Source organism: Phyllopteryx taeniolatus, chromosome 1, assembly GCF_024500385.1.
Source record: "Phyllopteryx taeniolatus isolate TA_2022b chromosome 1, UOR_Ptae_1.2, whole genome shotgun sequence".
Classification (NCBI taxonomy): Eukaryota; Metazoa; Chordata; class Actinopteri; order Syngnathiformes; family Syngnathidae; genus Phyllopteryx; species Phyllopteryx taeniolatus.
Genome location: NC_084502.1, coordinates 7,231,670 through 7,245,007, shown reverse-complemented (window position 1 = coordinate 7,245,007; position 13,338 = coordinate 7,231,670). Strand labels below are relative to the sequence as shown.

The window sequence follows — 13,338 nt, the reverse complement described above, 5'->3', positions numbered from 1 at the left end:
GTGCAACTTGTTTATTTCGCCCTGTACTGAAACGTTCCAGTAAGTATACTGGTCTCTAATGGTGCATGCTTGCAGTTTTTGAGCATACGTGTGCGTTATGTACTGTGTCTTGCGTCTCTGTTTCTGGTACTCTTCTCCCCAGTTAGCGGGGGCTCAACGTTGTCATTAGCGAACACATTAGCTGGCTTCCATTAAGTAAGCATTCAGGGCCATCTTCCTGCTGCACAGGCCTGATAAGATGGAGATGGTGGTGTCAGATGAGAGGAAGATGGCTGTGGCAAATAAGGAGTTTCTGAACTTTCTTTGTGCACTGGGGCACAGTCATGCTGGAACAGACACAAAGGGGTTTCCATAAAGTTGGAAGCATCAAAGTCTAAAATCTCTCTCAAGATGATGAAATAAGATTCTGGAAGGATTAAAGAGTCAAGCCCACCCCTGAATGATTGACTGAGTCTAAATGCATGTAAGCCCTGCGATTGGCTGGCAACCAGTTGAGGGTGTACCCCGCCTCCTGCCCGATGATAGCTGGGATGGGCTCCAGCACGCCCGCGACCCCGGTGAGGAGAAGCGGTTCAGAAGATGGATGGATGTATGGATGAATACATGTTTCCGCCTTGAACAAAAATCTAGCCCAGGGCCGTAAATACACTATACATAAAATGACACGTTCACAGATACCCAGTGACGAATTATGCTGTAAAGCGGAGTTTACCGTGCAGAGGCCTTAAGAATGTGAGGAGGAAACATTCTCCAAGATGCCAGAGTCATTGTCTGTGTCTCCATGGAAAGTTAACATTGACGTAACCCGCGATGTACGGATGAGCCATGGACGAAAGATCCATTTTGAAGTTCCAACTTGGGGAGTTAGTCTCTCCCACTTCAATATCAAGGAACCAAACTGTAAAATAATTCATCTGTAAACATAAGCCACTGCGACAAAATTTCCAGTCAGTACACGCTTGATACAATGGATTTTCCAGCAGATCCCAGTGTGATGAAAGAGGCATGTTTTCTTGTTCTTTTTGTTTCTCATGACTGTGAAATATGTATGTGTATAAATGTACATCGCTATAATCATCTGCATGGCAACTCACCCAGTCCTGTGTTTGGCAACAGAGCCCTCTTCCATAAACGATTGTACCCCACAACTTCTGCCAGCAACAAGTGGCTACATTTTTGGTGGAAGAGACCAGCTAATGTATTTTACAGTCTATGAAAACTGCTAAAAATCTAAATAGGACTGTTGCTTTCATCACTGGTTTTATTATCTTTCCATGTACTATGCTGAGAACATATTTTGAAACTCACCACCATAGACTTGACCAAGATGTTCTCGATGAGCTTGAAGTCGTTCCGCTGGAGCTGTTTGCTCTTTGAGCTCGTTCCTTCCGTCTCCTCGTCTGCATAGAAGCGGAAGAACTGAGACTCGTCTTTGAACTCGCTCTTCTCCAAAACTGATGGGGGGGACAAAACATCATGATGAGAGAAAGCATAAGGTCTGTTTGAATATTTCAAGTACATATTACAGCAAACGATATCAGCGTGGAGTGGCACGGTAAACCACGCGCTTTGCGTGTCTGCCTCACCATCAAACTGTTTTGGGTTTGGCTTGGACCTTTCTGTGTATAATATGAATGCTCTCCACGTGCTTGCATGGGTTTTCCTACCATGTACGGCTTTGTCTTACCGTTAAGACTTCGCCATGTTGGCCTGTACAACATTTTGTGGAAATTGGTTAATGAGTATTTGTGGACTCCTACTAGCTGAATCATTATCCGACTGACCAACCATAGTGATGAAAATATAACTTCAACCTCGCCATTTCAAAGTCAAATGTATCTTTTTGCCAAGACAGAAGACCGTTCCGATGTTCTCAGGACGGTGTATTTCTGAGCGATAGACAAAAAGCCGAAATTCTTTTTTTTTTTGTAATGTAGAAGTAACGTTCGGCTTTTCCTGTCAGGGGTCGCTACTGGCATGATTTGTTTGGCATAGTTTTGACACTGGATGCCTGTCCTGATGCAAGTTTGCAACCCACCCATTTTTGGGGACCGGTAGTGGCTTGACACTGAGCGGAATCGAACAAGAGGCGTCTATGTGAAAGGCAGAAGCATGTACCACTACACTTTTGGAGTATGCATGCGGTTGCCTTGCCAGAAATTCCACACACACACAAAAAAAAGTCTTAAATAAAGATCTTCACACACACAAGGCCTTATTAGCTGAATGGCCAGTGATGCTGACACTAACATGTGTGCCATAGCCAAAACAGGACATAGCTGGCAGGACCCTCTGGGGGTGTAGTGCGTTTGTTCGTCTCGCTGCTCTGCTCAGCCTCACTCGAACGCATGGGCCCACACAAACTGGACATTACAAACACAAAACATTTTGGTCATGTTGCGCATTTCTTTGTGGCATAGTCATGCATGAAATGCACTTGCGCAATACTATGCCGATGCCATTCACTTTGACCGTATTTTGCCTCGGCTCGGTGCACAGGCTTGGGCATATCTCAACGCAATTGTACAACAGTTGCCAAGACACAAGCATGACTCCAAAATGGTTTATGGATCGCAACATGTTCGACCACAAAATACTGTGCTAGGTGCGCCTGTGACCTAATAACTTTGATTTTAATCACAGCATTAGCTTTCTAACATCTGGATTAATATTATGCTTTTAACAAATGGAAATTGTTGATACAGATGTTGTATTGATTTATAATTGAACAGATAGAAACACATGGGGGGGGGGGGGGGGGGGGGATTCCAAAACAAAACCAACAGAATTTATGTGGTTGTCTTGGGTTAAGCCATAACCCAAATTTATTTGTGAAGTACGCTTAGGTGAAATAATGTGCAAACAGATGTAAAAGACAACAGGCTATACACATAGCCAAAGGTACCCAGATGTTGAGAAAAAGAAAAAGCACCTGGCACCCTGAGTTCGAGAACGCTCCATAAACTGATTACACGCACGTGCTGACGTTGGCCTTGTGAGTTATTTCCTCTGAATCACAAAGGCTGAGGCCTCATAACGACAATTATTCAACTGGAGGGAGCGCAGCACCCTGTTTGTTTCAAAAACTCAAATTATGCAACACACATCGATGCTCAACTGCAACAATATAAGCGCAAACATTTTGAACGAAACGGGCATTCTTCACTGATAGCAGAATTGTGGCTTTCAGCACCAAAATGCAACATCTCGTACATGCGATTTTAAATGTTTTGTTTTGCCTTTGGAATGTGCTACACTATCTCCAATTACAGTGGATTCTCTTTGCAAAAGTATCAGTGATTAGGAGAAAAAGGAAAATGGAAATGACAACTGCAGAACTAAACAACTTAGCCCAGAAACCGGTATTCATCAAATACATTTTATTGTTGCACGAAAAGGTACGTGAGCCCTTTGGAATTACATTTGTCTCAGTCATAAAATGTGATCATGTAAATCGCAACAATATGTAAACACAGTCTACATAAACTACTACCACACAAACAATTAGATGAGTTTATCTTTATTATAGGCACACCATGTAAAACATGCAGGGTGGAAAATGTATTTGAACCCTTAGGCTAATGACTACTTCAAGAGCTAACAGGAGTCTGGATTCAGCCAACCTAGCGTTCAATCAATGTGGCGAGACTGGTGGTATTGGTTAAAGCTGCCCTGCCCGGTTTGGGACTGCTTTGGTACCACAGGGCCTGGACGCATTGCTATCATCAACGAGGAAATGAATTCCCAAGTTCATCAAGACAATTATTCAACAAAATGGATGGGTGATGCAACAGAACAACGACCAAAAGCACAAAATTAACTCGACAACAGAACGGCTACAACAAAAACAAATGTGCCTTCTGAAGTGGCCCAGTCAGAGTCATGACCTCAACCCGATTGAGATGCTGTGGCTTTATGACTTTAAGCGATTCATAACAGACATCTGAAGAATATTGCGGAAATGAAACAATTTTGTAAAGAGGAATGGTCCAAAATTCCTGCTGACCTTTGTGCAGGTCTGATCTGCAAAAGAAGGGTCAACCAGTTATCAAATCCAGGTTCACATACTTTTTCCACCCTGCACGGTGAATGTTTATGCTGTAATGTTGTGTTCGATAAAAACAAGGAAACATACTTGTTTGTGTGGTATTAGTTTAAGCAGACTGTTTGTTTATTGTTATGACTTTGATGAAGATCAGAACACATTTTTATGATCAATTTAGGCAGAAATGCAGGCCATTCGAAAAAGTTCACATACTTTTGCTTGCAACTGTATAAGTAACTACCTGTGGCTGCCTGGTTACATCTTTGACTGCCAAAAATCCACCTGCAGGATCACAGTGGACTATTATCGACTGGAACTCGTGTTCAAATTTAGTGTTGGGGTTAGTTAGTTACTTACACATTTAATTTATATAATTCAATAGAAGCACAGATTTTTTTTTTTTTTTTTCTGTTACAAGATTTTACACGCTTCACCTTCCGTGTAGATCCAGGTACATTGATCAGCTCTGATCAGATAAGATTTTATTTGTGATTTTGAAGACTATTATTACCTTTTGTTCTATAAATTCCGGATCTGTCAATTCACTACTTGATTTCCAGAGTTGCCTGGGTAGAGGTCTATAGAAGCAAAGTATAACTTGTGACTGAAAGTATGAGTCTGATCTTGAAAGTGAAGATTACGATGTTAAGGGTAATGCTGAAGCCGATGATCATGTTTAAGTGAAGGCGGTGTGGCCGCTTTCACACAGACTTCAACAGCTCAATGTTTTGCTTTGTAGTAATCACGTTGCCTCTGTTTTGCACCACAACACGGCAAGAACTGTGCAGAGAGTCAAGGACAACCCAAAAATAAGAGGAATGAAGAACTGGGTGAAGGGCGACAGATGTGCTGACAAAGGGGGAAGTGGCTGAGAAGAGAATGGTGACCCTGAGGGAGAAAAGAAAAAATGGACACGCCAGAACAGGTGACTCTTCAAAACAGAAGGTAGCGGGGGGGGTGCATGATATACATGTACGTGTGCAGCCTGCTCTTACAAGAATTTCACACAGAAACTGTAATTAATGAAAAAACATAAAAAGTAGACCAATCTTTGTTTTGTTTTTTTAACGGCGCCGCTGTAGGAATGCAACCTCAGCGTAGACCCCCTTGTAAATATGTCATTTTTAAAAACACAATGAACGGCAGTCCTCATCAATCAAACATGACTTCTTTAAAAATGGGCCTTCCCTTTTGTAATGGCTAATGACGATGCCCAGTTAATATTCAGCCTTAAGACAGATGTCACGGTTCAGTGGAATGACCCAGACGGCACACTGTAGTTTAACTCAACAAGATCTGGTTGTGATACACTGCTAATGCTGTTTATGTTCAACATATTGGGCTGGAGGCAAGCCCTAACCATAACCCTAACCATACTACAGTGTGGGAAAAAAGATTACTGCGCTTAAGACACATGCTTCTGCTTTAGGGATCTGTTCCCAAAATTAAGGTCAGGACCAAAAACTGTTCTAAGGTCACTTTTTATTGGGTGGGTCGTGAGTGTAAAATGGCCGTATTCTTTCTCAAGTAGGCACACAAATTCATGTCCACGTGACCATGGATCATTTTGAAGCGTATATTTTTCTGTCCTCTGGCATTTCGACCACACTCAAATTGCAAGCCATTTGGCAAATCACTTTGACACTTGGACTTTTCAGAGAAAACATTATTGGGCTGTCAAAAAAAAAAAAAACTGAACTTTTTGACCTCTTTGAGTAGACAGAAAAAGATCAACATCACACTGTGTGCCGTTACATCTTTTTGCAAACTTTTTTAACAACCATCTCATGCGCGCGTAAATTTGGCACCACGCCTGAAATTGGTGTCTGCGTAAACGCACTATAGTAGTAGAGAATTACACCAGTACAATGTACACCTAATTAAATGCAAAGCAGAACCATTAGGAAACGGAATTAGAAGATTTGCAAATCTGCCAGAATAAAAGCAGTAGTGGAACCTCTGACTATGTTCATTCAGACTATTTATCGTTTCAAAACACTTAGAGATGTTATCATATAACAGGGTAGGCATATTATTTACATAACCTATATTTATAAAATAATTCAAGTCATCATTGAAATATGTGAATTTTCTCCTAATTACAATGATTTATTCTGTCCAAAATCTGACTAAATTGCATTGGAAAGTCACGTGTAAAAGCAGACTCGATCAATGCGCGTGTGAGCCGGGGCAAAACTGACCGTGATGCAAGAAGCCGTTGTTGCAGAGACCCACGCCCAGCATCACTGCATCCTCTCGTGTTGAGCAGTCACCCTGGGAAACCATGACGCACACTGTCACCATCACCGTCTGTTTACATCTTCACACAGCTTGACGCACGGCGGCTTACAAACCTCTGCGTCTCAAATATATGTTGCACTCAACATGATGGAGTTTACTAAATATACGTGTGAGAAAATCTAGGAAACATTAGGAGGTTGTTACTATATGTGTAGGTCAAATCAGTACATGAGTTGACTAGATTATATAAAAAAAAAACAGACAGTATACACTACTTAGTATGACCTTAATATCATAGGGGACATATTGTGTCTTTTTTCCACTCTTCAAAACAATCTCCACTTTTGCCAAGATACCCCAAACTCCAAGAATCAAGATTTACAGCACACTTTGACCCTCCTTTTTTTAACCGCACTGAAATTGTCCGTTGTGAGGGGGCAATCCCGTTTCATGCAAAAGGAGCCACCGCTCAAGCGCCCGCCCCTACTGCGGGCTGTGCAACGCACGTACGGCTTTGTGGTACCATGACGACGGGGGCAGAGCTAGGGGTTGTGGCGAGGCGAGAGGCTACTTGTGCACGAGCGGAAGAAGCAGCCCAGAGCCTGAGGAAAAGAACGAGCGACCGTCAAGACAGTCAAAGAATCGACTGTATTTTCACTCTGGGAAGCGGCACTTCATCACCAAGCCACCAAATTGCAGGCAGCGACACATTGCAAAATATAAAATCGCTAATCATGCCATACTCAATTGAAGCAAAAGTTTGAGTAAAAATAGTTTGCGTTAAATGTTAACAGGTTTGCTTTAAAGAAGAAATATGTAAACGTTGGAAAAACTGCTTCAAAATTATTTGCATATTGTGTTTAATGCAATGTTTGTTTTAGCATGCTTTTTGGGTAGCTTATTAGTTTCTGACAATGCTTGTTTACCTCTGTCTCTTCATTGTGATTTAAATAATGCTTAAAGGTAATACTATACTTCTAAGGGGAGCCCTGGAGCAAAACAAGAATTATTCCTTACTGTTACTTTTAATTGAAACAGATTCTGGCATTACCTGTGAGAGGAGCCAATCCACGAGTTTGCAAGCAGGCACCACTGATTTAAAAGTTTTCAAATGATGGTCTCTGTCCCTAAATGAAAAAAAAAAACAATAGCAAAAAAAACTATTTTTCCACAGAATGCAAGTGCAATCAAGAAGTTGGCATTTGTCAAATGAAACAAAGGACAAAAGCTTTTTCCATTTTTGCGGAACCAAGGATACTTGCCTTACTTTGGGGAAATGTTTTCCAACCATCCAGCCATTATCTACACCGCTTCTCCTCACTAAGGGCACGGGTATGCTGGAGCCTATCCCAGCTAACTGCGGGCAGGAGGCGGGGTACACCCTGAACTGGTTGCCAGCCAATCGCAGGGCACATACAAACAAACAAGCATTCACACTCACATTCATACCTACAGACAATTTAGAGTCTCCAATTAAAGCATGTTTTTGGGATGTGGGAGGAAACCGGAGTGCCCGGAGAAAAGCCACGCAGGCACGGGGAGAACATGCAAACTCCACACAGGCGGGACCGGGGATTGAACCCCGGTCCGCAGAACTGTGAGGCAGACGCTCTAACCAGTCCTTCACCGTGCCGCCGGAAATGTTTTCCAATTATAATATGTTTTGATTGCTTACATTTCTTTTCATTCTGATTTGTTAGGTTATTTTTGACACATTTCTATAACCTCCCTAAACGGGTATTGTGTACGTATCTGTAGCTATACAAAAACATACCTAACAAATTTGACTGCAAACGATGATTTATTCTCATCATTTAGTGCTTTAAGGGAAGTTTGTTTGTTTGTCATATTCAACGGATTTTTTAATGAAACCTATTGGACACATGTACGACAGTATATGATTTCAATTTCATGCTGGATTTAAAAAGCGTGTGCATATTACATACTGTACTAACTCATCTGGTATGCAGTGATTTGCCTTCATATGTTTAGGATTCATTCATATGCAAACTTACTGAATCCTGTATGACGGACGGATGAAAGGTGAAGGGCTGAATATGTGCAAAGTGAAAAAAAAGATCCGAGGAGAAAAACAAAAAGGGAACAAAAAGGAGGGCAGGTACTTACTTGATGACGGGCGTGTGGAGGCTGTGAAGGCGGCAGTACAACCTGACGCCCTAAAAGAGAAGATGTGAACGTGCCGTTGAGTCACAGAACATTACGACACCTTTCAAAAACAAGCATAAAAACGGCCTCAGGGTTGGAATTTTTTGCGCGGAGGTGCCCTGAGGCCAGTCTTTTAGAGAGCGCATATCAGACCTAAAGTTGCCAAATCGGATTATAGAACAGAAATTGGTGGCGGAAGGGATCCACTGGAGCGATGACCTGGGTCATTTTTCATCTACAAAAAGTACAGACAGAGCGTGATGATAAAAGTGACACGTAAAGAAGATACCTTAGACATGATATCCTCCATCTCGCTGCGAGCCTTGTAGGTGCCGTCGTCGTAGCGGAAACGGTACAAAACCTGCTCGTTTTTGAACTGATGCTTGTCTGACACTGAAATGTCACCAGAGGGGGGAAAAACGGCCATGTTAAAATGTTGAAAATATTTGCTCTCAAAATCCTGGAACAGATTCTTTTTCCATCCCAAATCATTCCAGCGTGTCGGACCGGATAAGGTTGAAGAGTATTTTCGGATAAAATCTCATTGGAAAAACAATGTCCATAAAGTATATGCTATGTTCAGAAGCTCAGCGATACCTTTCGGGGAAAGAGCAGTTGTAAATTCATGACTGGGATCAAATGTTCACCTTGGCAGGCAGTTATCAATTTCCATAAACATACTACAATCAATTTATGGCATTCCAATATAATTTTCGCTTCAAGTGAATGAGTCACAGAAAGTGGAAAGTAACAACAATTTGGGCAAACGCTGACGACACCACAACAAACAGGCTGCTGGTTTTTATCGTCTAGACTTAATTTCTTTCATAAACCAAAGGAATGCACGGTGAAGATAGTTGTTGTGACGTGTCATTCAAAGTTGGCCAAATGAATAGCTGAGTTCTTACGTGCGGAGTGTGGTGTGCTCAATGTACAGCTGATATTTGGTTGTTACAGAAAATGTTAAATGCCTTCCGTCTAAATGTTACATTTGTGCATGAGCCAAATTACTTCTTAGGGTCTACCTCCTTTATTGGCCAGAGTCCCCCCCCCCCAAAACCACAATGTAAACCCACAGAAGCCAGCATGTCATCACTGTATCTCCCTCAGGAGCTAGGCCACAGTGACGGCAGACTTCAGGGGGATTTTCCATGGGAAGCAAATGACATCTCTGGGAGCTGGTTTGCACTTACGATGGACGAGAGACACTTGAGCAAAAACGTGGACCACTGGATTCATACATTATTTATAGCTGTTTGTTTGTCTTTCATTGCCCGATGCATAATTCAGGTAAGTAGAACTGCAAATGTCATGCTTGGGAAAGTTTTCAGTGTGGAGGGGAAATTGCACAGAAAGTAAGGTTTTGGGTAAAATGAACATTTTCCCTTAAATATAAGCTAAAAGTATTGCGCCAATAAATAAAGCAGGGGAATAATACTAGAATGGTACGAGAAGAATGCCGTCCTAATTTGGATATGCATGATTGTTAATATTCAGACTCATTCATGATTAACCGAGAGCACCCAGGAAGGGCAGAACTCAATGAAGGCTCAAATATTTTTTTCCTCAACATGACTGCCTGAATCCCTTAAGCTAAGTAAAAATAAATAAATAAATAAAAGAATTCTAATAAAAACATAAGGTGCTTGGAGTGACACATAAATAAAAACATACTTCTGGTATGTCGGTGGACAAAAAAAAAAGGCCAAATAGACGAGAGAACAAAGAGGGCGAGGAAGTCAAATTTGTGTTGCATTCTCACCGTGGTGAATGATTCCGTTTTCCAGCAAGGCTTGTCCTAAGTTGACCCCTTCGTCGGGTTTACTGATCTCGCCGCTTTCAATCAGCCACGATACAAACTCGCTGAGATTAGAACGAAAGAGAAAGGAGTCAATGTGGGCTTTTTTAATAGGATATTTGAAACACACATATCACACATATCGGTATTGCTTTATTTTGATTCTTGCAGGATGATTCTAAGTAGGTAGGTCGTCACAGGAATAATACCTTTCACTATTAGAAATAGACTTGCGGTGGAGGTGGTTTTCGTAACATTGCACCACTATGAGACCACGGGAAAGACAGAAGCGTCTTTAGTAATGCAGCAGCACCGCTCACTTGGGTGGTAAAGACTCAACAGTATTTGTGGTGCAGTTTGGATCCTGCGCCAAAAGAAACCGACTTGATGCAAAAAGCGTCCAACTGTTTCTGTTGGATTCTATGTGAAAGACAAACATTGAGTGTGAAAAATCATTCTGGTGAAGCAGGTTAAGATGTTTCGACCAGTAAGCATCTTTTTGCCCAAAGCTTTGTCTCTATATGACAAGATGCGCAATGCATTATTGACCGCCGTATCGATCGCTAAATGCCTCTTGTGCACTAATGGGAAGGCCGGGAATTTTGAGGCAGTGTTTTTCTTCCATGTAACAATTGAGAAAAGTGCAAACACACAAAAAACAAGAGAACTAGAAGTGCAACCAGAGCGCAGGCCACCACCAAGACCTTTCACATTTATCACCTGTGGAATCAATCCAGGATCTTAATAGCCAAGGCGAGATAATAGTTTGTCCTTAGCCGGATGATATTTTTAGATCTACGGGAAAAAAATCCCATATAAGCCCAACAACATAGAAACAAAAACATGCATGCTATGTTGAGTTTGGAGACTCTTAATTGCTCATAGACGTGAACGTGAGTGTGGAATGTTGTTTATTAAAGTGATTGGCCAAATGTAGATGGCATAGGCTCCAGCTCACCGTGCACACGTGGTTGAAAATCTATGTCAAACTTTATATTATACATTTCTTCATGATCAATCTTTGTTCAAATCTAAAAGGAATATGGACCTGTCGTAAAACAGAAGGCATAAAGTAAACCAACAAAGTAATCAACACCAAATGAGAATATATCATTGGCAGAGCTAAATACTGTACACTGTAATTCCATATTTGTGTGTTCTACCCTCAGTTTTTAAGATTGATAATGTTTTATGGTAAGTTATGGTCGACATATCTTTCAATATGTCCATTAAATCCCACATATGGCGCAATACTTTCCCAGAATTCCCATATGCACACGCTTACTAGATGGGTGTTTATTTGATGACGGGCCTTTTTGTGTAAAATCTGAAGAAAAAATATATTTGAATTGATTTTTTTCAATAACCAGCAGTGGGTGTGCCTAATTCTAAGTGTTGTCTAAAATTTCATGTTAATATTAGTATATTTTGACATTTTTTGAGTGGGTTTTATGGTGGTATTTTACAGTTTTCACCCTGTCCCTAGCACAGGGTTTGGATATATGAAGCTATACCTTTCTATTTAAAAAAATGCTAAAATGGTGTAACTTGGACCATAAATTCCTTAAAATATAATAGATTTAATGATTTCTCATCATATATACAAAACATTTCAAATTCTGTCTTTTATTTTTTTGGACTAAAATATGTCTGTCCCTTAAAGTTGCTGTCATTGCCGCCACATTGACCATTTTCCGATCAATTGAGTTGATTGAAAATCCGATTCTTGAATTCCCTGCGTCATTTTGTCTCGTCACTCAAGCACATGCGAGGACAGAGAGAAGTCAGACATTTCGATAACTGCAAGAGTGTGGTTTTTTTCCTCATTTGTACCCTTAAGTCACATAATAGTTTGATTGCATGTCATTACCAAACGGCTTGTAGTGTTAATATGTTTAAAGATTTTCCTGTAAAAAACTGGATAATCATATGAAATGTTGTACAGGACGAGCTAGCTAAAAGAAACATTTAAGCTAACTCTACCAGCATAGCACAGCTAGCTAAAAACTTTGAGATGTCATTACCATCACAAGATTAATCCATTTTTAATCAATACGCCATTGTGGCGGTAATGACATTTCTCGAGGGTATCTGACAAAAAGACCAAATTAAAAAAAATAAAACTTAAATCAATATATATGGGCATGAACAGATTCTGAGTCACAGAAAGATGACAATTAAGGTAAGGTAGGTCTATATAGTTTTTGTGTTTAGTTTTTATTTTTGAGAAAAAGAAAATCAAAAATGCCCGAAATCAATGTGTGTGTTTGTGTGACTGCGCCTGTATCCATTAAGACGGACGCTGAAGTGAACCTGCTCGCAATTTTAAAACATTTACATTTAGATAATGGTTCAGCTATCTGTTAGTGTGTAATGTATGCGGCTGATCCTTTAGTGCGCGCGCGCACACACACACACACGCGCACACTCACACCTAGCTGGTATAAGTCTGCAAGTGTGCGCACGCAAGTCGAGGATGCAACAGAAGCGAGCGGACACCTTGGACCATCTGCCACAGCAACCTTTGTCTACAGCCTGCAGCACAAAAGACACATTTGATCATCATTTGTTTTTGTCTGAGCAGCCAGGTGCTGTTTATGTCGGTGTTCAGTTGTAGCGTGCATGATGCCTCTTCTTATGTGAAAGTTCACGTCAAGGCCAGTGGCTGTTAATCAACGTTGACAGAGCACTCCAGTATGTGTGGATGCTATGCAAGATTCAATTTGGTTACAGTGCTGTTTTCGAAATTAGCATGATGACCATGATTAATGGTGTGTGCGCATGTAACAGAAACAGAGAGAACCTTCCATCACCACACAGTGACTGATGGACGACAAGGATAATGGCTTGGTGGGACACACTCATGCATGTTGTTTATTTATGTGACACTTAGCGGTGTACTGCGAAGTGGTATACTGTGTGTCCTTATTAGGGTCCAAGGATGTTCAAATGATTAAATAAAACATTTAAATTACTACTTTTTTTTTTTTTTTTTTTTAAATCTGATCAGATTCGAAATGTATAGTATATTATTGTAATATTGTATATTACAATTTTGTACATCTCTCCTTTTAGTTACAAATGTGTG

The 13,338-nt window shown here is 40.9% G+C and overlaps 1 protein-coding gene across 1 annotated transcript in view; it reads right to left on the bottom strand.

The window, feature by feature from the left end:
- The window catches only part of prex1 (phosphatidylinositol-3,4,5-trisphosphate-dependent Rac exchange factor 1), a 92,644-nt gene that overhangs the window by 25,436 nt on the left and 53,870 nt on the right, over positions 1 to 13,338 (bottom strand). Inside the window, exons 11-16 of the mRNA XM_061767663.1 lie at positions 10,215 to 10,315; positions 8,742 to 8,845; positions 8,414 to 8,463; positions 7,338 to 7,413; positions 6,247 to 6,319; positions 1,309 to 1,454 (exon numbers count right to left, since the gene is read on the bottom strand). Of these exons, the coding sequence (XP_061623647.1) occupies positions 1,309 to 1,454; positions 6,247 to 6,319; positions 7,338 to 7,413; positions 8,414 to 8,463; positions 8,742 to 8,845; positions 10,215 to 10,315 (550 nt within the window). The remainder of the gene's footprint in view (positions 1 to 1,308; positions 1,455 to 6,246; positions 6,320 to 7,337; positions 7,414 to 8,413; positions 8,464 to 8,741; positions 8,846 to 10,214; positions 10,316 to 13,338) is intronic.